The 24982-nt window shown below is 49.5% G+C and overlaps 1 protein-coding gene and 1 long non-coding RNA gene across 2 annotated transcripts; one reads left to right on the forward strand and one right to left on the reverse strand.

The window, feature by feature from the left end:
* Positions 1-489: 489 nt before the first annotated feature.
* LOC122387841 (beta-TrCP-like) lies at positions 490-18852 on the forward strand. Its single transcript, XM_043378403.1, has 12 exons — positions 490-993; positions 2973-3195; positions 6501-6687; positions 7263-7356; positions 9770-9940; positions 11606-11800; positions 13730-13873; positions 14704-14822; positions 15180-15290; positions 15489-15567; positions 15916-16145; positions 18008-18852. Exons 1-12 carry the CDS (start codon positions 946-948, stop codon positions 18033-18035), a joined length of 1629 nt encoding a protein of 542 aa, XP_043234338.1. The 5' UTR covers positions 490-945; the 3' UTR covers positions 18036-18852.
* Positions 18853-18971: 119 nt separating this feature from the next.
* LOC122387842 lies at positions 18972-23585 on the reverse strand. Its single transcript, XR_006257693.1, has 2 exons — positions 23474-23585; positions 18972-19746 (listed from the first exon to the last, which is right to left on the reverse strand). It is a non-coding gene; the product is annotated as an uncharacterized LOC122387842 (long non-coding RNA).
* Between the last annotated feature and the right edge of the window lie 1397 nt (positions 23586-24982).

Raw genomic sequence — 24982 nt, forward strand, 5'->3', positions numbered from 1 at the left:
TGTGTTTATCAACCAAAATTTCATAACTTCAAGTTCAACTTGATATTGATATTGTTCAGGAGTCAGGACCTCTGTCAGCTTCCTGGATACTTCGGATTGTTTTCAATCACATGCTTTTTAAATATGATATAAGTCAATCTTAAAGGATTCAAAACATCCAACAAAACGACGTACAAGAGTACGGAAACAACCAGATAAACTTAAAAAGCGCCTTGGAACAGAGCCAAGTGGTGCTCCATTTGTTTGTTTACAATGATTGTAGTGCTGATGTATTTTTAGGACTCTGAATGTCGGCTTATAAAAAATGAAACGTTTTTACAAAAGTTGTAAGGTGATTAATATTTATCTGAAAGAACTAAAATATTCAAAAGCCAAACACTACGAAATACATGAATCAGAACGAAAAAGTAACCCCAAAATCCAGCCTAATTACCGGCTCCTAAAACTGCAACAAAAGCAGCACTTTTCCCCGCAACTCGTTGTCCAGACGTAAATATGCTGAATGTCTAAATATATGCTCATGAAAGTTAAAAAGTATTCATTTTAACTAGAAAATAACGTTAGTTTTTTCTACTTCAACTCTAAATAGTGGTATATATAATAAAACTTTGTTTATGACGTCATTTCACCGGCAAAATGCATGGAAACTTTTATCAGAAGCTTGGCGAGTCCGACAGCTTACGTGACGTCACTCGAAAAAGAGGTCGCCTTCCCTTTTCGTTCGCGTTTGTTACGGTTTCTCCTGGGTGTTATTGTTATATTTTAGGTAATTTCGTGAATTGTGGACTACATCATTAACAAGACACGAAACTTCTTGAATAGTTCAGTACAAAAAGTTTGAGAAATATAGTAGCCCCTTGAAGAAACAAGTGATAATTGCAACAATTTATAAGAGTTGCGCCCAAGGTGCATGGGCATTCGGACTGCTTCCGCGTTCGCTCTGTAATGGAAACTGATGCCCGAGAGACTCCCAAGAATGATCCCAGAAATATGGTACGTTGCAGGTTTGTGATTGATCGGCTGCTGACTTGATTTTAAATGGGTATTTGTTCATAGGCGTACCCAGTCATCAATATTTAAATGCTTGAGTAAAAATACGACCTTTGTAATCCTGGGCCCTGTTTCACCGGTGATAGCAGCACGCCGATTTTACGACTTGTCAAATTGGGTTTCCATGGAGACATCAACAGGCCCATTGCTCCAACACTACCACAAGTGTGACGTCAGCTCGCGCAATTTGATAGCAGCGTGGTAGCAGCAGCCCGTGAAACACCGCCCAGCACTCCGAGAGTGTCTGTGAATTACTTGCATGCTACAGGGTGGTAAATATTTTAGCTGATTTGCAGTAGGTATCATAGTTTAGTGATGCATTATAAATCCTAGGTTAGGCATTGGTCAAATCAATTGTGCCTTATGTCTGCTTTCAGGGTCAAGGCATGTGATAAATTAACACTTCAATTCGAATTTAATGCTGCACAGCATCAGCAATTAATCATAAGGTTTTAAACAAAGGAAATGATCATGCATTTTTAAAATAGATCCTATCAGGTTTGATAATGCATTTATTAATGTTAGATTGAAGGCAAGCATTTGCTTAGAGTGACCTTGACCCTTGTCCTTCGACCTTTTGCATGTGTATCAACCAGACTTACATGAAAGTTCTGATGAGCTGTGTGCTGCTATTTTTTCTGTGAACAAAATTGTTGGAATAGGTATGACGATGACCTCTTTCAATTACAGATTCTGTTGAAACTAGTTTTTATTATCCCTTCATAACTTTGATAGGCTTGTTTTATGGAGCCGTGAGACCCATACATCTGCTTCATAGTTCATAGTTTGTTGCTTTAAAAAAAATCACTGAAGCTTATTTGGTTATGTTATGGCTGAACAAACAAGATGTGTTTTTGTTGGACCAACAAAAGATTAAGACTGGGAGAGACAAATATTTAGGGAGCTTTGTTTGGCTTGTGATATGGTTCCTTGTTTATAGCTTAAAGGATTGAGATTTATGGAACAAACATTTGACAGTTATTTAAGCTATTTATAATTTTGATCTGACTCTGGCAAGATATTGGGTTGCAATGGTTTATTTCATTTCTTATGCATAGATATGCATTTACTGATAACACATTTGTGAAATCAATCTGTGTTAACTTGTAATGAGCCAATTGCTTATGAAAATTATGTCATAGTTAAAGCTGGCCTCCCAAAAGTGTTTTGGCTAGCATCAGGCATAGAACTAAGCATGTTTTGATAGCATCACAGTGGGCAATGAAGACATATTGTTGATGCAACTTGGAGTAAATCTCTGTGCCATATTATTTTCATTTTATGATGCACTTGTAATGGTACCTACACCAGTGTATTCACCATGATGGGAACTTTGAACAATCGGTTTGAAACCTGGCTTTGGGAGCTAGTTTGCTTTAGTTTTTCATCATAGCAGTAGTTGTTTTGATGTTTTGATATATTTGTTCTTCATCTATATGAATTATGCCTTGCACCATGAATTACATGACAATTGCTCACCTCCATTGGTGGCTTGTGCAATGAATACCTCCAGCTGCTTACCTCCAGCTCACATTCACTGCTGTAGTGGTTTGTCACCTTCACTGTTCACTGTTCAATGGTGCAGTGATTTCTCACATTCACTGGTGCAGTGTATGCTCACCTTTACTGGCCAGTGGTTTCTCACCTTCACTATTCACTGATGCAGTGATTTCTCACAATTACCTGATGTAGTACTTTCTCACCTTCATTGGTGAAGTGCTGCTAACTACTTACCCTTATTGCTGTTGGAGTTTCTGATCCACAGTGAGATGTTTTCTGCCATTAGTTAGAAGTGTGGTCCTACACCAGTTGGATGTTTGCTGTCCATCGATGGAGTGTTTTCTCCAGTAGTGTTCTGTCGATCCTCCATCCCTCAGGCCTGCGTTCGGCGCTGTGTGACACTGTGTGCCGCTCGTTTTCAGCTGGTTATGACAGCGGTGGGCCTGGACCCGCCGCGCCGCGACCCCACACCACAGTACCTGACTGAACGCGACGCCTGTCTCAAGTACTTTGAGAAATGGAGCGAACAGGATCAGGTGGAGTTTGTCGAGTACCTGCTCTCACAAATGTGCCACTACCAGCACAACAACATCGACACCTTCCTCAAGCCCATGCTGCAGCGCGACTTCATCTCATTACTACCAGGTGAGTGGATAGATGGGCACAGGATGGCGCAAGGTGCTTACGTTTGGACTGTGGAGCTGATTGGCGATCCGCTGACCGGCGAACTCGTCCGTACAAACTCACCTGTTTGTTGGGTCCACTGACCGGCGAACTCGTCCGTACAAACTCACCTGTTTGTTGGGTCCACTGACCGGCGAACTCGTCTGTACAAACTCACCTGTTTGTTGGGTCCACTGACCGGCGAACTCGTCCGTACAAACTCACCTGTTTGTTGGGTCGACTGACCGACGAACTCGTCTGTACAAACTCACCTGTTTGTTGGGTTTCCTTGCCCAACACCCCGGAGGATAAGGGAAGGGTTCGATGAGGATGAAACTGTGTATGAATGTTACAGTCTGTACCCTGTATGTTTTCTGCATTTGTTAGTATTTCGCTATGTGTGTCGTTAAATGTGATGCTCGTGCTGCCTTTTTAAATACCTGTTAGGGCCAGTTTATTTGGGCTTTCTCGTGTTGTGCAGACACCGCACGAACCTGAAAATTATCTGTATTGTAGACAGCATTTCACGTTTGTCTAATTCAGTCACTCGCCAATATAGCCTGTACACTGTACAGTGTACAGTCTGTCTTAAAAGTACCGCGCAAAGTGCCGGTGGATCCATCAAGCCTGACTGAGGTAGGGCCTGCTATAATTTGAAAGTCACCGAACCAATTGACCCAGAGAATGGACGAGGATGTGAATTGCTTCGGTGACTCAAATTTAGTAGGCCCTTCCTCGGTCAGGCATGATGGATCCACCGTCACTTTGCGCGGTACTTTTAAGACAGACTGTACGATCGTTTGAGATGAAAAATACGGTAGAAAACAAAGGGGAGATTTTCTGAATGAAAATTACTACAATTCTGATTCAGGTGTATTGTTCACGCAGCCTACGGAGGACTTTGCCGTTTTACCTCTTAACATGCGACCAATGTCAAAGGACGAGGCGATGATTTGCCGTGAATGATGTTTTTTTTTCTTTTCATTCATCTCACGACCTTATGCCTTACAACAATGACCTGCGGCACGACCATGCATTTGCAACCCTTGTTGTTCATCATTAGTTGGGCGTAAAATGACTTTCTTTAGCGTGACATTTAGCCCCATAAGCGAAAAAAATTAATTATTATTGAATTCGAGCTTATGTTCTTGCGTGGATATGAGTAGTGGATGGCACTCATGGTGGGTCACTTTCTGTGTGTGTGTGGTTTATCATTCGTGACATGTGTTGTCACTACGCCTGCATTTCGATTGAAGCTTGGGTTGGGCTACACCTCTCATGCACCTCCGATAGATACGTCCTCCTTTTATGTGGTCTTTTTTCGATACAGCGACTTGCAATGGAATTACGACGGAACAAACATTTGCACCGATCTATGTAGTTCCAAAGTATGAATTATTTCAGTGCTTCACTGAATCAGATGGAACGCAATGTGGTTTTGCGTGACCGATAAGTCACACATTGCTCGTATAGTAGTTGGAAATAATTTAATTTTCCTGAATCCCCATTGCGAATTAGGCTGACTCTAGAATCAGTGTTATATGTAGTTGTCACTTAAAACGTAAACAGCGCACTGTGCACAATTGGCTGGTAGTTTTATCCCTTCCTCGTATGTTGTTGAGTAATAGGACCTCATTGTTTCCTTGGTTTCCCGACAAGCCCATGACAATACGATCCAACGCCGTCGGATATCCTAACCAGTCGATCAGATCGGTGGGCGTGCTCCCTCCTCCTGCTGACCCGTCCGGTGGTGACGGCCGTGCTCCCCGTCCCGCGGTGACGGCCGTGCTCCCCGTCCCGCGGTGTTGCGGTGGCGTACCGTGCCCCGTGGCACGGCCAGTGGGTAGCGTTACACGGCTCTGTGCGGCGTGACTCGGCCTACCCTGGTCCCCGGGTTCGCCGTGGATCGGCCTCCACTGGTCCCCGGGTCCGCCGTGACTCGGCCTCCCCTGGTCCCGGGTCCGCCGTGACTCGGCCTCCACTGGTCCCGGGTCCGCTGGTTGGTCGGTCGGATCGCGCCCGGCGGGGGCGGACGCCGTGTAATTTGGGAGTCACGCCGGCCGCCGGGCCGCGCTGGCTCGGCCGGCCGCCGGTGAACTGTAACGGTATTGTCCCCTGCCGTGTGTCTGTCGGTGTGTCTCCATCGATCCAAGTCTCGTTATTGTATCTATGTGTCGGTCTGTATCCACCGCCCGTCTTTGTCAGTATCGGTGCGTTCGGAGTCTTTGTTCCGGTCGGTCAGGGTGTCATATCTGTCTTTGTCGGCCGGTCCCGACAGTAATGCGCTCCTTTTTTGCTCCGTCTTTTCTCTCGGTTTTCGTCAGCTAATGTCGGTGTGTATTTTCTGTTCTTTATCCGGTCGGGTGGAGGGCAGGCAGCTCATCCATTGGGTCCGTGTCTGCTGGTACGTTTCCAGCAGCAGCTCGGAGCGGTGCGGTCAGTGGGGCGACCGTCGGCGCCCGCTGGTCGCGACATGACACTGTTTACACAGGCTCCTATCCTGCCCGCTGAGACAAACTCGACTTTACTTTCTCTGCGGCCGCCGTCTGTTAATGGTGGTGCGGCTCGAACTGCAGGGACAGACAATGGGTTGGATGGCACGGCCGAGCCGTGGCCGTCCCGGCCGGCTGACCGTCTCTCGCTGCCGAGCGGCGGCGGCCGGGCGGCGCGCGGGCGGCGGGCCGACCGGCGGTGATCGACGCCGTGACGCAATCACTGACCGTTTCACCAGCTCTGATTACGATTCTGCCCGTGAAGCGTCGAGTAGTACGGCGGCTCGGTGTGGTACACGGACGCCACCCGACCAGCTCCGGCCAGAGTTGTAGTGTCGACATCCGCAATGGCCTGGTTTTTAGCGCTGTTCGCTGGCTGCTAATCGATGGTGCTCGCTCGCTGGCTGTGCCTGTCAACCTGTGTGACAGGTTATTGTGACTGATGGGGTGGATGTGGGGCATTGTGCCATGTGGTGGTCTCAGCAACTTACACGACCGGTGATTTAAAACCGGCCTAGATGCATACTCTCTTGCTTTTGCCGCTACTTGCCAATTAATTTTGTCAAGTCATTTTTTCGTTTTTTTTTATTTATGTTAACCGGTCTGTCACGACACGTAGCTCCATATTTTGTGTTCCTTCGTCACATTGAGTCGTAGTATTCATTGTGTCACATGTATTCGGGCGCCCTAAAATCCCATCATCACCTTGTATGAATCACACCCTAAAATAGACACGGAGTGGCTGCTGTGCCCACTGCCCATCTCTGACCCCCACCCATCCCTGCGGCCCGGCAGACAAAGGCCTGGACCATGTGGCGGAGAACATCCTCTCGTACCTGGACGACCGTTCGCTGTGCGCCGCCGAGCTGGTCTGCAAAGAGTGGAAGCGCGTCATCAGCGACGGCATGCTGTGGAAGAAGCTGATCGAGAAGAAGGTGCGCACCGACCCGCTCTGGAGGGGACTGGCCGAGCGGCGAGGATGGTACGTATGGCGCAGCTGGGGCCTGCTGAGTATCAGGGAATGCGAGTTTAATGGTAACCGCAGGCTGTTTGAAATAGACAAACACTATTCGTTAGGATTTTAGTTGGTGATAATGTGTGGTCGTGTTAGTCGCGTACTGTTCAGTGTTCAATGAAGCGCGATATTTTGTTAGATAGTGCGATGTTGGCATTGTTTGCGACCTGCTGTTCCAATGTTTATTATGAGTAAGTGGTATGTTGCTGACGTGTAAGTTCGTCTAAGCTATGACCAATCACAAAGTTTTTTAGTAGCTAACTGGTGGCCTAGCTGCCGGTGTTTTGTTCCTTTCTGGCAGTGTCAGTGTTATTTTGTCTGCGCCAGCCCTCAGCTGATTCCAGGTACCGTTTTGCATCGTGTCTGCCTCCTTCCAATGTGTCGAGCAATCACGTTACCAGACACGATGTTTTGACCGAGGTCGAACACCCCCGGACCTATGCCTTGTCTCATGTGCTGGGCGGATCTGCCGAGGACCTGCGAGAAACGTGGACTCGCCCGCCGCTAATGGCCGTCGTTCATCCCCATCCATTCTATTTCAGGGGCCAATACCTAGGGAAGCCGAAACCAGGCCAAGCGCTACCTGACCACCAAAAATACCGTAAACTCTACCCGAAAATAATCAAGGATATCGAGGTGAGTTCCCCATTTGACGCGTCATTAGCTCTAATTGCGGACGCCGGGGTGAAAATTGACTCCGCTCCGCAATAGCTCTCTGCGATGTTCTGGCTCATTTGGTCTTTCCGATGATGTTATACTGGTATCAATTACTCAGAATGTCGAAATTATCTTACCGGTGCCGCGAGACAAATTGTTATTTAATCCAGGTACGCTGACTATGTAATAGAAGTGAAAAATATAATACTGAATGAATTACGGTCAAATGTCGATTTATAGCCAACTTTCCACCTGAAGGTAGTTTTCCCTGAAGGTGCGTTGCTCGCTCGGATGCTGCTCTTCTGCAATCACCGCCCTATAATTTACAGAGCACCTCGCGTTATCCACCTTACCTAACAATTACTATCCGTTATATAACGCGCCACTTGCGGTCATGTCTCACCGACTGGCTCCAGTACGCGGAGTAAGGAGCTGCCAGGGGAGTTCGCTGGGCTAACGGGTGTAGTGCTCTGGTGTCGGCTGAGTGCCTGACGGCTCGGGTGGACGGTCACGCCGGGACTGGGCACATGTCGCGTGGACGGGTCAGGGGACTCTGTGGGGAGAGAGGACGCCGGCAGGAGAGTGATAGGGAGAGAGGACGCCGGCAGGACAGGGACAGGCCACGGGCAGAAGAGGGGCAGGCATCTGGGGACCGAGGGCTCATTGGTGGCACTTGCGTAGTACCATTACGGATTGGCACCGTCATCTGTTGAAATAATTCACTGCTTGCTAGCTGGTAATAACGATATTATATACGAAGCACTAAGCAGTATGAAGCAACAAAATGTTTGGGATAACTTACACAAAGGAATTATACGAATACTGCATGGGGGAGCGGGCAATAGCAAAAAATATTGCCCGATGTGACGTCACTGTCGCCCGAGGGTGAAGACCGAAACAAGTGCTATTGCCCGAGGCGAAGCCGAGGGCAATAGCACTTGTGGAGGTCTTCACCCGAGGGCGACAGTGACGTTACAGAGGGCAATATTTTTGCTATTGCCCGCTCCCCCATGCAGTATTCGTTTTATTACATGGCCAACTCTCGGAATCTTTACTTAGTACTCCTTCATCCCGTAATAAAAAAATATCCAAACACAAATATCATGGTACAATTGAATGTATTGGATATACAATCATAGCCACGTCACATGTCTACGGCACACACTTAGTTGCTTTACATGTTAAAGTTGAAGATGCAGCCTGTGAAGAGCTGGCCGCCGCCGGTCTGAGGCTCCACTGATGTAGATGCTGTGGTCCTTGCTGTAGATGCTGTAGATCCTTTCCCACCGACGTCAACAGGTACTGTTTCACGCCGTACTTGAAAGTGTGGAGACTCTTCGATTTGTAGCGTTCACCGTCCTTGCGTTTTACAGTAATGAAGAACTCCTTCACAGCGTTGTCCAGGACATCGTTGCTGTGCATGCAGCTTTCAACAGATATGCCTTTTACTTGCAAGAACTCAATGAAGACGTCTCCTGCTGATTTAATCACCTTTTTAGTGCCCTGAGCCCTGCGCGATGAAAATAGCTCATCCAATTAATGCGGCTCCAACAAATTAAATCGGGGTATTTGAACGGACATGTTCAAATGACGGCCCAGTTCTTGATGAATTGACTAGCCAATCACGAAATCAAACTGAACAGTCTGAGAAAACGACGATAAAATTACGACATTTGAATTTTTGTTCAAACACCACTGCGCGAGCAACTTACTATTGACCGTTGACATGGCAACCGCTTCTCACCTTCAGAAAGGTCAGTAACCTGACACTGAAAGGTCAGTAACCTGATGCCGGGCAATAGTAAAAAATATCTCATGCCAAATTAACACAGGAGCCATGTAATAATTATTGTTAGTGCTAATCAGTACCAGTGTCGTCACTGGCCAGTATGCTGCCGGATGCGTTTTTTTTTTTTTTTGTCATGATCATTTCTGATTTCCTTTAGCCCGTAGCTGGTACACCGCGGCAATGTCTGGCTTCCTGGGCTTGCTATGGTTGTTTTATTGGCCGGTAGCCAGTGGCTACTAGACGTTATGAACTCGTACCTCGAGGTGTCCTTTTTTGCTATATCGCCTTCTGCTAATATACGCCAATTGAACATTTTTGGTCGCTCAACAGGATGTTTTCCAGACTCTGTTCGAAACATGTTTTAGTCTTCACCCTTGCTTCAAACAAAAAGAATTAATTTAGTCTTCCAAGCAGTTGAGCATTTCATCAGAACGATATCTTCTGAGTTACAGGTACTGCTGATGCATCACATTCAGGGCTGGCTGTCGTTTACAGTTCGTTTCTTAGTGTTGGTTTTCATTTCATGTCATAACAAATATCAGGAGAAATCCTGCACCCACATCAACCCACACAGTAACTGACATCCGTCATCGTCGTTTCCAGAGCATAGAAAACAACTGGCGAACGGGCAAGCACAACCTACAGAGGATAAACTGCCGTTCGGAGACCTCCAAGGGCGTCTACTGTCTGCAGTATGACGACAAAAAGATCGTCTCCGGCCTGCGCGACAACACCATCAAGATGTGGGACAGGAACTCGCTCCAGTGCACAAAGGTGGGTGTCTCCGTCCCTGTGCGGCATCCGGTTCCGACCCGGTCTCTGGAGCCCAGCGCGGCTCTGGCCGACCTTTGACTATTCAAATCAGCGCCGGAAGCTGCCGGTTACAGGTAAAGGCCATTAGAGATTTCTCGCGAAACGTCAGGAACTAACTGGAGTACCTGGTATTGATTCTTGAGTCGTTTCCGGGATCTTTGTTAAAGTCGACCACTTCTTGATATATTTCCTGATCCTAGTTCTAGTTTGCGGTAGATGACCAATTCATGGTATAGGGTGAAGTCGTATAAGAGTACGCACTTAGTGGATTTCTTGCTCTCATTTGTTTAATATTTGAAAGAAAGAAATCGCAAATAGGGAATATTAAAGTTCATTGAATTAGCCATCAACCCATGGGGCAACGATCCTTCAGCGTAAATGGAAGTGGTCTAAAACTGACATTTTCTGAACCGCTGCAGTTGCGTACTCTTACCATATGGGGTGTGTAAGAGTACGCACGCCAGGCGGGTGGAGTACGCAAGCATATGAACACACACCTATGCAGCTTGTACTGTCAAAATGCTTAACTTCAAACTCAGAAGGCATTTAAGTTAATTCGAGTATCCAAAAAGAAAAACATAAAATAAATCTTTCAAGTCTATAAATCAGGAAATAATCATGTCGTGTGTTTCTTTAAAAAATGCACAATCAAAAGGGAGAATAACTCGTATTTGGAAGAATTTCGGGTACGCATCTGCAATTCACAGTGCTCCATTGATGATATACCTACAAAACAAACGTCATTGAGCGATAGATTAATAACTTTATATTTCTGTCTATTCGATTTAATGTATAATTCTGCGTACTCTTACCCTCCTGAACAGTGCGTGCTCTTACCGTACATGCAATTCGCGCACAAAACAGCCCCGAAACGTTGTGCAAAACTTCGCAAACAGAATATTGCACCGCACAGTATTTCCCCAGAAAACCTCACAAGTTTCCCACAACAATCACGGAAATGTACCTTATCTCAACTGCCAAGTATCAAAATTATTGTACTATACCATAATAATATCATAACGCTCAAAAATAATATTCATCGCCTTAAACTCAACAGCGTCGCCGCTCAACGCCCACGTTCCGTTGGTGACAAGCACGCACTGGCGGCTTCATGTCACTTCATGAACTCGACGAACCCGCGTTGCTAAGCAACCGAAACAGCTGATGCGTACTCTTATCGCCCGCGTACTCTTACCCGCCCTTACCCTACGAGCGTCCTTTGTCACTGTCTTGATCGTTTCACTATTCGTCGTTCTTTGTTTGTGAAGTGTAACATTAGAATCATTCCAAATCCAACGGTCTGGCTAAATGTCTTGTCAGTCCGGCCCTACCATGGTCTACTACACGTGTGTATGGAGAATGCCTGACACTTGTGTTTGCCCAGCTCGGATATCAATGCCATGACTTGGAATATTCCGAGCGTCGTCTGTCGTTTGTGAGCGGTGATTTGAGACCAGCCACCTGTACCCGAGCTCCCCAGTCCCCACCCAGTCCGTGCCGGCGGTGCAATTGCTCACCTAGCCCTGCACCGCCCCTGCTTCCCACGTTCAGCCTCTTCCCCTCCCCACCTTCTATACGGCCCGCTCCTCCCCACCCCACTGACCGTGGCCCCGCGCCGCTCCACAGCAAGTGCTCACCGGCCATACTGGCTCGGTGCTGTGCCTCCAATACGATGACAAGGTGATCATCTCGGGCTCGTCCGACGCCACGGTCCGTGTCTGGGACGTGGGTACGGGAGAGCTGGTCAACACACTCATCCACCACTGCGAGGCAGTGCTGCATCTGCGCTTCGCTCACGGCATGATGGTCACCTGCTCAAAGGTGAGTCGCAGGGAGGGAGGGGAGGGGAGGGTACGGGTGCGATGATGGCGTTGGTGGAAAGGTGAGTGATGAGTGGGGATGTAAGAGAACATGTAACTATGTGAGATGAGCTGGTTTATTTAATAGAATGTGAGTGGGGAGTAGGATGGGTTACTTTCCATGTACTGCGCATGGACTATGAAGATTGACTGAAATATTGGCGTTACCGTGGGGCTGTGTTGAGTTTGATGAGATTCTCATAGATAAGTTTGTAGCCTCTTGCAGAGATGTGGGAACAGAGTACGTAATGGGTCATCAGTTCAAGTGTGTGTGGGATGCGGATTCGAGCGTCTGCTCTCAAGTAGACACCGTCTCAAGTGTTAGTTGATGTACCGGTACTCGTCAATTGTTTACGATGGAGAGGGTTGACTGTTCCTTTGTTCCACTTGCTATGAGCTCATCCAGTTAGGCTGTGCGTCACTGAAATGTTTGTTTGTGTTGTGTCCGTCCGTCACGGCGGTCAGAGGCGCTAAGGCGTTACTATGTACCGTAATCCAGGGGAAGTTTGGTTGGATGTTCTATGCACAAGGAACACCCAGCTGTAGTTCTAAATTCTAATCACAATGTGATAGTCATACCTGCTTCAGCTACGTGCTTAGCTTCAATAACTGTTTGGGTGGGTGTTGAAGTTTGAACCAAAACCAGTCCCTTGCATTCATGATAAACATGAGTTGTCTGAATTGAATGTGTCACCATTGTCGGCTAGCTTATGTCTATGAAACGGACGGATAGTCGAGGGATTTCCGTAACTAGCAGCTGTTACTGCACATGTGCTCGACGCTCATGCTTTACACGCATGCATAGAAATTAGGAGATGGCGTCCGGCGTCGTCTGCTAGGCATCGTATCATGACAGACAATATTGGTAGGTATCAGAGACAGTATCGTGTGGAAAGTCATGACCGAATATTTCATAATATGAGGTGCTAAATCTCTCTTCACATCAATCGCTCCATTGCTGAACGCCTCCATCACTACCTACTACCATAGTGCCCATTTCGGCATTTAAATAACATCTTCTAACATCACCAACAAGGTCTGACGTTCTTACTTCTGTAGACCCTGCGTGGCCATAAACTAGCCCTACATTTCCTCGACAAACTGATAAGCCCCCGTCTGCAGTCTTTCCGGGTGTGACTGTGCCGGGTGCCCCATCTGCAGTTCAGTGGGTCTCTAATTTGCATCACCATTCTGCGGCCACTCGACACTTCACACCCGCTCCTTTGAATTCCTACATTTCCCTGCCAACACGTGTGTCCCGGAAAACAGCCGTTCGCCCGTTCAATATGTATCGTAATATCCGAGTGGCTGACCCGCCGAGAAACACAACACTCAGGACTGGTTTCGGGGTGTGCGAGGAACATTTCCGACTGCTGACGGCTGTGCGTGCGGGGCTGATCGGTTCGGTCAGCTGGCGAGAGGTGACGTGCCAACTGCGCGGCCCCGTCGGTGGCAGGGGGCGTGCGGGAGAAAGTTGCATCATTCCGTCCGGGCGGGGATTGTGGTGGCTTCTGCAACTCGTGGTTTGAGGCAGTGCTGGTAGATGGCGTGCAGGATAAGTGGGCCTCTTGAGTGCGGACACCGGACTGAAATGACATTTTTTGTTATTGTACTTCTTTCGTTGCGAGAAAACATTCGTTACGTACGAGAAAACAATGTGCGACCTCGGTCTGTTTTGCCTTTGCTTATGAGTTGACCTCTGTCATCCTTGCCAAACCTGAATTTGAGCGAGATTTCAGAACATGAATTCGGGTTGCTTGTTATTACCACTGTCTTTTTTCCGTCTCGCACACAACTTTGCCACAGATGCCCACTTTTGACGACGACCTATGACCTTAGGCGCACTGACTGTCACTGATCTGTAACCACTGACCTCTGTATGACCCTGCAGGACCGCTCGATCGCCGTATGGGACATGGTATCGCCGACCGAGATCAACCTGCACCGCGTGCTGGTCGGACACCGAGCGGCCGTCAACGTGGTCGACTTTGACGAAAAGTACATCGTCAGCGCGTCGGGAGACCGTACCATCAAGGTCAGGACGGGAGAGGGGAGGGAGAGAGCTGGGAGAGGAAGGGATGCGTGTGTGCTAAGATGTGTGGGAATTTATTAATACGCTGTTTCTTGTTTGTTTCGTGTTCAATGATAGCTTCATATATCACATTTCATTTTTCCCCATTCCTTCTGTACAAAATTATTGTCATGATGGATTGAACTATAATCATGTTGCAATCAGTAGAGCTGTATTTTGTCTTGACCTGTTCCTGTCAAAGCTGACATTGGTCTCCGGCTAGCTCCATAACCCTGACATTGACACCCCGTGTATTCTCCCCGCTCTGCGGCGATCTCCGCTGTCTGTCGCCCCCGCGCCGCGCTCCGCCGCGTGTCACACTGCTCAGCTCCGTTTGGTCGATGGCGGCTCGAGTGCTCCGAACACAGATGGCCCTCCAGGCGGCTGTAAAAGTAGCAAATGGTCCCGGCGGAAGGCAGCGGGGACAAGAGGGCACTTCATCAGAAACTTCCCGCGACCATATTCCAGGCAGAATGAGCACACAAGTTACTGATGGAAGTGAAATAGGGCATGATTTATGGTGCTGAAATATGGACCCATCGTTTTGATGATGGCTTGTATTTTTAATGACGGCTTATAATTTGATGACTTACAACCGTCATCAGCAGTGTTATGCAGGGTGTCTTTTGAAACATTTCGTCCGACGCTAGCTAAAATGCTCGTTATGTCGCCGACACGAATTCAGCCAAGGGCTGAACTCAGACTGCGCCTGACACTGATCTGTCATCCCCGCTCTCACACAGCTGTGTAAGTATACCCGCCTGTTCGTCACTCATCTATCTGCTCCGTCCCAGGTATGGAACACGTCCACGTGTGAGTTTGTGCGGACGCTGTCGGGCCACAAGAGGGGCATCGCGTGCCTGCAGTACCGGGACCGACTGGTGGTCAGCGGCAGCTCCGACAACACCATCAGGTCGGTGGGCGTCTGCATGGCACGCTGAGGACCGGCTGGGGAGGACTGAGGGATGGCGACGAGCTCAGGGAAAGCTGGGGATGATATGACTGGTTTGGGGTTGGATGCTTGCCAACGCCACCTACTTAAAATTGCAGCACAGGCAATGCTGCAGCAGGGGAGCTGAGAGAAAGATAGATATCTTTTGAAGTTTTGATGTCAGTCGATTGTGTTTGGTGACAAAGAGATTCTTTGAAAGAGAGCGGGTTGATTCATTCACAGCGTATACCTCTTCCGACGCGGGCCGACTAAGGTTGAAAGTTCTCTTGTCCATGATGTGCTACATGATGTTAACCGCCCTTCCTGCCGCTCTGTCAGACTCTGGGACATTGAGTTCGGCGACTGCCTGCGTGTGCTGGAGGGACATGACGAGCTGGTGCGCTGTATCCGGTTCGACTCCAAACGGATTGTCAGCGGCGCCTATGACGGGTGAGATACGCAGACATTGCCCCGATCGGCTGTTTACTTTTGCAAGCTTTGTCTTTTTGTTGTTCGTGATTTAGAGAATTTCACATTGATTCCTCTAAACCATCCGTCTCTTTCGCTACGTGTGTCGCTCACCTCATCCGTTCTGCCTCGCCCCGTGCCCATTCTCTGACGCATCTGTCCCTCCCCGTACCTCTGCAGGAAGATCAAGGTGTGGGACCTGCAGGCGGCGCTGAACCCGCGATCACCAGTGGGCTCTCTGTGTCTGCGCACTCTGGTGGTAAGTTGCTCATAGCGGGGAGGATGGAGGCGATACGGGGGAGGGGAGGAGATACAGGGACCAGGGGCTCCTCACCAGTGGACTCTGGTTCTGCACACTCTGGTGGTAAGCTCCGGACAGAAGAGGACGGGGAACGCCGGCTGCTGGGAAGAGAGAAGCGCGGCAGGGAGGGGGCAGGCGCGGCGGAACCAGGGAGGCGCTGCAGAGCGGCTCTTTGTTCTGTTGTACTCTGAGGATAGCAGTTTGTTAGCATAAACAAAATGTTGCCACCACCAACGTCAATATTCGACATCAGTGCGTGACTGTGACCCGATCAACTGTTCTAACACCACCCGTATGTGTCCTCAGGAGCACACGGGTCGCGTGTTCCGGCTGCAGTTTGACGAGTTCCAGATCGTCAGTAGCTCGCACGACGACAGCATACTGATCTGGGACTTCCTCAACTACACTCCGCCGTCGGCCGGCGCCGGGCAGGAGATGGACGCCGAGCCGTCAGAGGAGGGAGCCGCGGCGGCCGTGCTGCCGCGAGCCGGCGCCGCGGCCCGGCCGCAGCCGCCCAACCTCGACAACTACAGGAAGTGAGTACAGCGCGGTGGGATGGCCGCACGCAGGTGCGGAGCTGCAGACCGGTCGGGCAGTCATGTAAGATCGAAGTTGTAATTTGTGAGGCATCAGCTGCCGACATGTATTAGTGGTGAATGGTAAAACGAAGGCATTAGCCATCGCACATGTTGATATTAACGGATTTTAACCCGGCAGTTGCTGGGGTATTTCGCCACCCGCCGTTTGCTTGGGGGGGGGGGGGCATTAAGCGCCCCCAGCCGATAACTCGAGAACCAATAGGCACAGCGAAACGCACGAGGCGGCAAACGAAAGAAAGCGACGAGACGCTTCAGATGAGTACTTTAAAGTTGAATTTTGAGGTCACAGGTCGGGTCAAGGTCAGGTCAAACACCTGAAATCGGGCTTTCAGTAGCATGGACTTCAGGACTTCGCAATGGGCGCCTCTCGTCATAAACTCTGTCAGAACGGTGCACAATCCTTCATATAAGGCCTAGTGTCAGCTCCATGTAGGGTTCAGTCAAGCATAGGTGAGAGTCAAGGTCAGGTCAACTGGGTAGGCACATATCCCCGAAAATCAAAACTGATATTCGCAGCCTGTGACACATGTGTTATGTGTAATTTTGGGCGTAGAACACGATGGTGACATTCATTTTATCATATGTGTACGTGTTTGGCTCAAAAAGTTCAATTTAAGAAATGCATGTATCATAGTCGTGAAGTAGTCACGAGAAATTGCCAAGATTCAGCTCAAGATTTTGGGAAATGCGGAACGATAATCAATATTAATTGAAGATAGCCATTTGATTGTTCATGGTATTGGCAGTCTAATGGCGTTTACTCCGACCGAGTATTTTGAAACTATGTCACAAACTTCAATCAATTCCCTACAGGTACCCAAAGCGCCGTTTTTATGCTATGGCGCGGCGAAAAAAAGTGGGGGCGTTTAACGCCCCCCCCCCCCCCCCCAGCAACTCGCGAGTTAAGGCATGCTACAAAATTATTCGCACGGTCACTGATGTCCGCTGCATTGAGCACAGATGTCAATATCAGGTGAAAGGTATGATCGGATTTTACTTCTTACGGAAGTAAGGAGGTTAGGGTTAGGTCGATGCTGCTGAGTCTCAGGCACGAACGGGGCAAGTATTGCCAGTGCATGCAAACATACATATAGTTAGTTACTCCCTGCCAGGGATAGGTCCGACATAAATCAGCTCGACATGGGTTATAATTGCCCGAAAATGTTGCTTACTGGACTTGCTAATTTTCTGCACGGCTGTTAATTTATATGTAGCTTCCAATTACCCCATGCTTTTCAAGAGATGCATTCACCTCCGGGCAGTCTATAACGGTCACACGTCATGCATGCGTCTTCACTTCCGTGGAACCTCTACCGGAAACTGAGAGCGAGGGGCCGTTCGGGCCGTCTCGTGAATGAATCAATCGAGAAGGTCAGGGGAGACGAGGTCATAAATCGCGTCGTCTCGCCATAATATACACGAGTCGGCGGCCGGGTGGTCCCACCGTGATCCGCTCCGGCGGTATGACAGAACTGGGTACGGACGGTGCCGCGACCCTGGAACGACTGCACTTCGTGTCTGCTTGTTATTCACTGTGTTTATGTTTATTTGCAAATTTATAGACGTCAGCACTATCTTCTCGTAAAGTTAGGTCGTGGAATTGTCTAGAAAAAGATCCAGATTTATTTACGCTTTTATATATTCACTTGTTTAGTCATGAAATAATCGCGTTAAAAAAAACTGTCGAATATGTCACTTGGATTGTGAAGAACACGGTAACAATTTTTTCTGACCTTTGACGCAGCCTGTGACCTCTTTGGCTCTGAATCTGCTCTGACTGGCCCGTGTTCCATTTTCAGCCAAGAGGGAGATGACGAGTTGATGTGAGCGGGCTCCGCTCGGATAGATCTAGAAGACATTTTAACCTCGTTTATGTTTGGCGCGCGCTGGGCCGGGCCCGTGATGTGCACCGCCAGTTCACAGTGAAGATACACACTAGGGTGTGGGCTAGCGAGTCGGAGCGGCTTCCGAGCGCGAGTAGAGGCCGGCGCGGCGGCCCGAGCTGCGCGCCGCGGGGGGAGCACAGTCTGCCGCCAGCACCGAGCGAGTCGGACGGCCGACTGATCTGCATCTCTGCGCGTGTGTCGGTGTGTGGCTGGGTGTGCACGGGGACGGGTGTCTGGGTCGCGGGATGGGTCAGACCGGGCCAGCGGCGAGCGGTGATGTGCTCTGCTCGCCGGCGCCGCGAAATACGACCCGAGTGTGTGCGTGTGTTTTATCTATGTGACATTTACGTGGCAGCGAATCAGGTTAATTTGATTGCTCGCGCGCGACCCGGCGGTAGCGACGCGCCTTAGGTGCGCTCGCGGCGGCGGGGCTCGTTGTGATGTACCCGAGACTGCTCTCCTGTCTCGGGTCGGCTCGCGCGCTCATGCGCGAGCCCGTATGCGCGCGTGATTTATCTGTCGGCGCGGTTGGCAGTTGATAGGCGCCGCGCCGCCGGCCGGCCGTTCATTCCGTGTCTGCCTGGCTGTCCGTCTGTCTGTCTGTCTGTGTGTCTGTGAGGCGAGCGAGCGACTGTCCGCGGCCGGCGCGTGCTGGCAGCTGGCCGGCGCCACCGACGCCACCGGCGCCCTTTCATGCGTCTCCTCACTGGTCCGACTCCCGATGGTTTGGCATTACAATAAATTGAGTTCGGCTCGCCTCCGCTGATTGTTTGGAGGGGGTCCGGATGTTAACTCTCGCTGTTGCATGGGGCGGGAAATGACCTGTATGCATAGCTGAGTGAGCTTTGCCCAACGCAAACAGTCGTAATGGCGATAGTGGTGTTGCACACGGTCTTTATGTGGCGAAACAGGACGATACGCACTGTTGGGCACGGATAGCGGGCTTGCTGCACGGTTCAGTGACTTTTCAGAAAGCCAATTCATACCTGAGTGCGGTTTCGCCGCCGGTCGTCTGGTCTGGAGATCATAGGACGGGCAGCGGTCACGGCATCTCGTGAAAAGTGTAGCTGCAATACATCCATCAAAAGAAGCCATTTCGTGTGTCCAGCCGGCACGTCATCTCAGAGGGCCAAGATTCACACCAGTAATTTCTGTGAAACATTGATCCTCGGCGGTCTATCTGTTGTTCCTGCGACTCGGCTCGGCGTGCAGTTTATCCCTCGAGCAGGATGTATCCCTGTACCGTGAGCACCGACCTGTCATGTTGAGCCGCAGCTCTGAAGAGGCTGTCGGTGACAGAGGCATCATGGCGGCGCTATCGGACCGCTATATCAGCCACTGGGAGCCCGTTCGCACAGACGTCCTTTAGTGGTGTGTCTCAAGGCCGTCGGCCGGGCTGCAATCTGCACTGTTCACAAGGACGTCTGAGGCGGCTGGGCGTGGGATGGTGTATCTGCATCTTGCAACCTCTCTCATATGATCTCGTAGTTACCTCAATCGTAATCACCGTTATGCATGGTAAGGTTTGAGCGGGTGGAACCAAGCGGAATCGCAGCTTTTCTTCCCGTCATTACGGCTTACTTTTCGTTATACCGCTAACATTTATCTTGTCAACGAGGCTGGTGTCCGACGTGCCTTGTCTCGGGGTTAGCCTGTGGGTATTTAGGGTCACTGTCACGGTATGCCTGGTGGTACGGGCGAACTGGGAGAAATCAAAACTCCAACGCGAAGACACTTGAACCCGGTCGGCTTTGACCTTATGATAGGGCATTACCGCACTCACGGTGAAAGTTGCAATGCAAAACCTATGTTAATGGTGATGAAAGCATCCATGCTTTGGAAAACAGGCACCCCATAGGCTAAGCTCAATACGATAAATTATAATTGCATTCGGTAGGCAGTAGCAGTGAGCACATTCGCTTTGCAGGGGCGGATCCAAGGGGGGGGTCACATGGGTCATGGCCCCCCCCCCTTGAGGCCCGGGGGCCCAAAGACCTGCCAGGGGCACCACCGGCCTATCAGGGGTCACAGTCCTGACAGGGGCACCACAGGACCGCCAGGGGCACCACAGGCCTAGCAGGGACACCACGGGCCTGGTGCCCCTGGGCCCTGACAGGACTGTAACGCCCCTGACAAGCCTGAAGTGTCCCCGGCAGGCACGTGGTGCCCCTGACAGGCCTGAGGCGCCCCTGCAAGGCCGGTGGTGCCCCTGGCAGGCCTGTGGTGTCCATGGCAGGTCTGTGGTGCCCTTGCTAGGCCTCTGGTGCCCCTGACAGGCTTGTAATACTAATGCCCTTGGAAGGACTGTGGTGCCCCTGGGCCCTGACAAGCCTGAGGTGCCCGGTCATGACAGGGTCGTGGTGCCCCTGACAGGCCAGTGGTGCCTTGCTAGGCCTGTGGTGCCCCTGGCAGGCCTGTGGTGCCCCTGACAGGCCCAAGGTGCCCCTGCGAGGCCGGTGGTGCCCCTGGCAGACCTCTGGTGCCCCTGGCAGGTCTGTGGTGACTGGTGCCCCTGGAAGGTCTGTGGCGCCCCTGGCAGACTTGTGTTGACTGGTGCCCCTGCTAGGTCGCTGGTGCCCCTCACAGACCTGTGGTGCCCCTGGGCCTTGACAAGCCTGAGAAGTGAGATGCCTGGCTATGACAGGCTCGTGGTGCCCCTGATAGACCAGTGGTGCCCTTGCTAGGCCTGTAGTGCCCCTGGCAGGCCTGTGGTGCCCTTGCTAAGCCTCTGGTGCCCCTGGAAGGACTGTGGTGTCCCTGGGCCCTGACAGGCCTGAGGTGCCCATGACAGGCCCGTGGTGCCCTTGCTAGGCCTGTGGTGCCCCTGGCAGGCCTCTGGTGCCCTTGCTAGGCCCCTGCTACCCCTGCGCCCGAAGAGGACTATGGTGCCCCTGAAAAGCCTGAAGTGCCTCTCGACAGGCCCGTGGTGCCCCTGACAGGCCCAAGTTACCCCTGCGAGGTCGGTGGTGCTCCTGGCAGGCCTCTGGTGCCCCTGGCAGGTCTGTGGTGCCCCTGGCAGGCCTGTGTTGACTGGTGCCCCTGCTAGGCCGCTGGTGCCCCTCACAGGCCTGCGGTGCCCCTGGAAGGACTGTGGTGCCCCTGCCCCTAGGGGTGCTCATGGGCCCAACAGGCCCGTTGTGCCCCTGACAGGCCTGTCGTGTATACTTGCTAGACCTGTGGTGCCCCTGCTTCCTGGCAGGCCTGTGGTGCCCCTGGCGGGCCTGTGGCGCCCCTACAAGGCCGTAGGTGCCCCTGCCAGGTTTGTGGTGTCCCTGGAAGGACTTTGGTACCCCTGACAAGCCTGAAGTGTCAAGGACAGACCCTTTAGACGCCGGGGTCAAGTTCGTCGGACTGACAACGATTCGCTTACCTGATAACGTTCCTGGTAATTACTCACTACTCAGCGTCCATAACATATATACACATAGCACATTCATATATACTTGCTTACAATTGGTAAATGTGGTTGTGGCTAAGAGTTAAGATACTGACTAAAAATAAAAAATAAAAAGAAAAAAACCTGAAAATGGGGGCACCACCAAAATGAAGTGGACGAAATCCGTTGAGTTTTTAATTTTGGGTATAGGTAGGGGCACCACTTCGATTCATGACCCTCCCCTTGGAGTTTTCCTGGATCCTCAGCGATCAAACCATATCATGTCAAACCATAAATATATTTCTAATTAGACACAAAAACATCTGAAGTCCACATGAATGTATGTTCAATAATGCCATTAATTCTTGTATAAAGCTCGACATTATTTTACGGAGCCTGGTAAATAAAACATACCTACGTTTTATTCACCACTCATAGCTCGTAACTGCTCTGCCTTCGCTTGGTAGGCCATGCCCATGACATTGACTGATAGTAAGTCGGCGGTTCGTGGTAACCATCCAAAGCTCGATCCCATGCAACCTTCCGTCGACTGTGTGACCGATCTACGTTTTCGGTGGTCGATACATGATGTTTATTGTTTTCCCACGTTTCGAACACACCGGAAGCCGGGACCACTCTCACCCTTTCCACTGGACGTGGTCGGCGAGTCCTCACGAGTCCATGACTCACTGACTCGGCTCCGGGGAGCGAGTTCACGGTCAGAGTCGAGAGGAGCGGATCAGGACCGACACAGGCCCGTCAGGCGACATTCTGTAACGGTGCGGCGCGGGACTGATACGCGGATTGGTGGACCGGCCGGGAAGCCGAACGGCTCCCAGACAGGATGGAAGATTTGTGATCGGTCATGAAGTTTCCTTGGGCCTTTGTATGGTGACAGAGCTGTAAATATATACCCCTATGATAATCACGAGTCACGACAAATTATCGATCAGGCGAGTGCGACGAGCGAGCGAGGATAATAGCTTTCCCGATTTTTAGAACGACACGATGGCCCACGCCCATGTGAAGGAGGCCCCCGATACCGTAAAATAGAATTATCGGACAGATTGCTCTCGGTGACCTCTAAAGGTAAAAGCCATAGGCAGGCTTCGCAGTCCATGCATTACAGTTATTTGACAGAATTTTGACAGAATTTGACAGTCCAGTGGTTAGCTAGGACCATGCGCTCCCGATGCGCGAAATGGACTGGATAATCAAGACCTGGGTCTCCTCCCTCGTCCCAAAATGTAGGGAATAATCGAAGCCTATATATAACATTTAAAACCCTTCAAATAAAAGAAAAAAGCCCTATCGCGGGTAATATGGTAGCGATATGGCAGCAATCAGACAGCCATTTATGAAATTTTCGCGGCAAATTGTGTCGGGAGCACTTTTGTGATAAGATTACTCATTTACTGGATTTGATGTATAACCGCTGTTTCGCTTTAAACAAGCACGGATACACGAAAAGCACTTGTCTTCTTGCATGGAAAGCTGTTGTATGCATTCAAATTCACCACTTTGAAATGCTCCTGAATCGTATCCATTTATGGAGACAGCACGTCAAAATACGTAGGAATGTGAAACAATTATCATTGATATGTGCTTAGGACGTAAACTTGACATATACCGATCTGGCATCAACAATTAATTCAGAGAACTCGAAGGCTGTATCAAGAGCAATGAGCAACCACCAATTGAGACCTATTTTTGAAAACAGCCGTAGGTAGTTCCGCGACCTTCCCTCATTCGAAAATCAGACGTTGGTAGGGTCAACAACGACATGAAATATAATCCATATTTCATCCTCTTTCGAACCTTACAACTCTCATTGCTCCACAATTAATGCAAACATGTGAATTTCAGCAACTTATGCTTCAATGTTACGAAGTAGAACACTTTAAACCCAGCTAAGTATCGCATGCTTCCAATAGTTACAATGCAAAATGATGGCATTTGTAGGAAAGAATAACATATAAAGGAAACATATTGCATTATGCTACCTGCATTGTCCTTTCTTCTCGAATTAAATCACTTTTAAGTACAACTTCGTCATTGCATTGGTCATCACCACAAGTCACGAGACAAAAATGGAGGGGATGTTACGGAAATGGCGCACTGCCGCTTGTACGGTTTATATTTCGAAACAGAATTGATGGGCATAATAAGCCATTTTGCACTAATTGATAAGATTCACCCGGCAGTGCAATAGAAAACTTATCTACCATATATTATAGATCAATCAGTGTTTGGGGCTACCAATGTCTCATTTTTCAGCTACCTCTTTACCACAGTGACACTTTGCATGGTGACACTGACACATAAAGTACTGAAATTCACACATTTGCATTAATTGTAGAGCAATGAGGGTAACACAGTTCGAAAGCAGACGAAACATACATTATAATTCAATTTTTAGTTGACCCTACCAATGTCCACGTTTTCGTAAAAGGCGCCTCATCAAACTTACCCCCGTCCAACTTCAGCACACAGTTGACATTTGGAGACCTGTGCCTTCTCTCCCTGTTGTTATTTCCCAATAAATTTATACTTGATGGATTTAGAAATTCATTTTCTTTCGAAAAATACTACATTTTATAAGTTTCAACGCCTAGGTATCGATATATTTGAGAATAACTGAAGGCATGGCGATTCTTTATATAATTACAAAATTCCTGGCGAAGACGAATTTAGATAAGGATAGTAAAAAATATGTATTTATGAAATCACATAGGATGATTGTAGACAAACTTTTATGAAAATCTATAATGTAGTTAGGGAGAAAGTATCTTGCAAGTTGTGCTAGCAACAGTTGTCAAGACCTGAACCCGTTGCCCGCATGCTGAAGGTATTTCTCGGCGTTACCTAGTGTTTTTATATACCTTGAGATTACTGTTTATCAAGCTATATATAACGGCTTATTATTTCAGTTTTAGCCGTTAAAACCTGTAACCAAGCCTGATAAAGTATCTTATATTGCCCAATATTGCCTGCAGCCAGCTTTTGCCGACAACTTGGGTATTATTTTCGTCAGTCAGTCGGGACTGGGACGGCATTTCAATTCAAATTTGGCGACTCGGCGCAAGGCCCTATATACCAAGCGACAAAGCCAAGATTCTTACAGAGAAATTAAACAAAGTAACCGAGCAACGGGTTGGCTCGTGATCGCGCAGTTTGGACTGCACGATTTTCGCTCTTGAGAGATCTATGGTTTGCGCCTTGCGGAGCCGAGTTTACGTCTTGTGCAAGCCTTAGAACCCCGCAACAGACAGGTGAGAAGCTTCATTCGTATCAAGGCGATTCAGATTGGCGAACGTGAACATCCCCCCCCCCCCCCATCAGTACAAGTACAAGTAGCGGCGGAACACCTTCTGCCTGCCTGGGGGGCACTGCCGACTTTTGGTCCCATTCTTTCCATGCAACGCCCATAGGGCTAATGTTAAAATGCCAAAATCAAAGGGGGAGGGGGCACGGTGCCCCGGTGCCCTCCCCGTTATGTCCCCCCCCCCTAC

Source organism: Amphibalanus amphitrite, unplaced genomic scaffold (genome assembly GCF_019059575.1).
Source record: "Amphibalanus amphitrite isolate SeventyFive unplaced genomic scaffold, NRLGWU_Aamphi_draft 000299F_arrow, whole genome shotgun sequence".
Classification (NCBI taxonomy): domain Eukaryota; kingdom Metazoa; phylum Arthropoda; class Thecostraca; order Balanomorpha; family Balanidae; genus Amphibalanus; species Amphibalanus amphitrite.